This window comes from Morone saxatilis, unplaced genomic scaffold (genome assembly GCF_004916995.1).
Source record: "Morone saxatilis isolate NCDOM2014 unplaced genomic scaffold, NCSU_SB_2.0 Contig5, whole genome shotgun sequence".
NCBI classification, from domain to species: domain Eukaryota; kingdom Metazoa; phylum Chordata; class Actinopteri; family Moronidae; genus Morone; species Morone saxatilis.
The window spans coordinates 13739427-13741632 of record NW_023340095.1 but is presented as its reverse complement, the minus strand read 5'-3'; the positions used below and the strand labels follow the sequence as shown (position 1 = coordinate 13741632).

Genomic DNA, 2206 nt, shown 5'->3' with positions numbered 1-2206 from the left:
ATTGTTTTCTTAGCGTATATGTGTAGATAAAAACTATAATATAATATAATATAATATAATAAAAACTATTTTAAAATGTATTATTTTTAATTTAAAAAATGTTTTGTTTTTAAAAAATGTAATTACAACATGTTTAAAGAGTGAAGCGATGTAAAATATTTCAGTCAACATGAGTTGTTTTAGCAAAATGACATTTGTGAATTTTAAATGTACCAGTTAAAACACAATATTTAAAATTAAATATAATAATTATCTTTGTGTTGTTCATTTGTGGAGATAATCGATCATTTTACAGTTCGATTTCTCCGTGCCACTGTGACAGAAGGTATTTTAAACGTTATTATAATATTTGTCGTAGATAACTGTAGAAATAAAAATAAAAACAACTCCGTTTGGAATGTACTAATGCGACAGTTATTTTCAGTTGGTTCTCTTTCTCTTTGGAAATCTCTCCTTCAATCCCTGCGTTCTGTCTTTCAGGCAGGAAGTTAAACCGTGGATCGTGATTGGTCAATGGATCTGTCACTCACAGAATAGAGGCGGGACTTGTGTGCCGGCAGACTAAACTCAGGGCGAACACTCCCGTTATCTCCGGTCCTGACGGACTGCCGTCACTTCCTGTAGTCGACCACAGAGATGCCTGCGTGAAGAAGTGAAAGCAGCGGGCCACGTTGTGTTGAAGGATGTGTTGTTAGTTTTCAGTCGCCGTCTGGGTCGAGGTAACGTTAACAAACCTGTGACTGACGGTATTAACCGGTAACGTCTCGGAAGTGATCGTAGGAGAGAGACTCTTTTCCTCGGTGACAGTTGAACCGACGCGAACTTGTGACCCGCCAAAAGCCACGCAGAGGGTTCAGCGAGGAAGAGACCATTTTGTACTTTTTCTGTTTTCAGTAAGGTTTTTATTGAACATGAGCGGCGGATTTAACTTCGGACAAGCCTCCACGGGTTTCTCTTTCGGAGCTCAGAAGACCACAGCCGCAGTCCCCGGGACCGGCACCGGGACCGGGACCGGGACCGGGACCGGGACCGGGACCGGCTGTGGCGGGGGCTTCCTATCCGGATCCGTCGGAGGTTTCGGGCCTCTCGGAACCGGCGCTCTCGCTCCTCGCGCTCCCGCTCCTTGTTGCGCGGCTTCGGGAGTTTGGGCCCAAAACTGTCCGGAGACAAGCTCCGGTCGCGGCTGTCGTTGCGGTTGCGGCTGCGGGATCGAGTGCGGGGTCTCCGGGCCCGAGGGCTCCGAGGCTCCCCGCCGCCGTCCGAGCTGGAGCGGTCCGACATCGGCTGAATCCGGACTCACACTGGACCTACGGCACACTGCGAGGACACAAAGGTTTCTGTCTTTAATACGCAATTAAAGCGTTCGACAACAGGAAGTCGTGATGTGTCCGTCCGCAAACAGAACCCGGTCTTCCTCACAGTGTGATGAACATAGTTCCGCCTGTAGAAGTTTGTCAAATATAATTACTAAATAAATAAATACAGAAGAAATATTTGAACAAGCAGATACTTTCTTTATCTTATTATATTTCTATTTCTATTTTCATTTTATTTTTTTTATTTTTACTTATATGTATATACCTATATATACATTTCTAATTAATATACATTGTGTTATATATTGTAATATAATTATTATTATATTATTTTATTCTTTAAGACTGTGTGAACAACTGTAACAAACACATTTCCCCAATTAATAAAGTATTTCTGATTCTGACTAATTTAATTTTACTGAAGACATTTAGGATAATGCCATCCACTTGTCAATATCATAACGTTACAAATGAGGTGGGATATATATATATATATATATATATATGAAACAAGAAATATGAATTTGCTTAGCCTTATAAAATCTAAAAGTATTTAGTATTGAGTTGATAAAGCCAGTTCCCTTTGAGCTAGTTTGTTATTATTATAAGTTGGGTGCAACTTTATCTGACATATAATAAAAAAAGATGAATAGATGTTTATTTGTTTTTGCTGCTGTTTTTGTCTTCAATCAGATATAGTTTATAGTATAGTAGATACAAGAATTCATGCTTGTATCAAGAATTTAGTTGCACTTAATGCAATGCAAATTTCAAACTTTACAATCGTATCGTCGGAAAATGTAAACATATGGGCATGTTGGTGCATATAATTGTACAGTGTTTTGAAGTTGTGTAAAGTGTGTAAAGTGTAAAGTGTATAAAGTGTAAAG

The 2206-nt window shown here is 39.3% G+C and overlaps 1 protein-coding gene across 1 annotated transcript in view; it reads left to right on the top strand.

The window, feature by feature from the left end:
• The first annotated feature begins 564 nt into the window (after positions 1 to 564).
• nup62l (nucleoporin 62 like) overlaps positions 565 to 2206 on the top strand; it is a 5750-nt gene continuing 4108 nt past the window's right edge. The window contains exon 1 of the mRNA XM_035677016.1: positions 565 to 1357. Within this exon, the coding sequence (XP_035532909.1) occupies positions 912 to 1357 (446 nt within the window). The 5' untranslated portion in view covers positions 565 to 911. The remainder of the gene's footprint in view (positions 1358 to 2206) is intronic.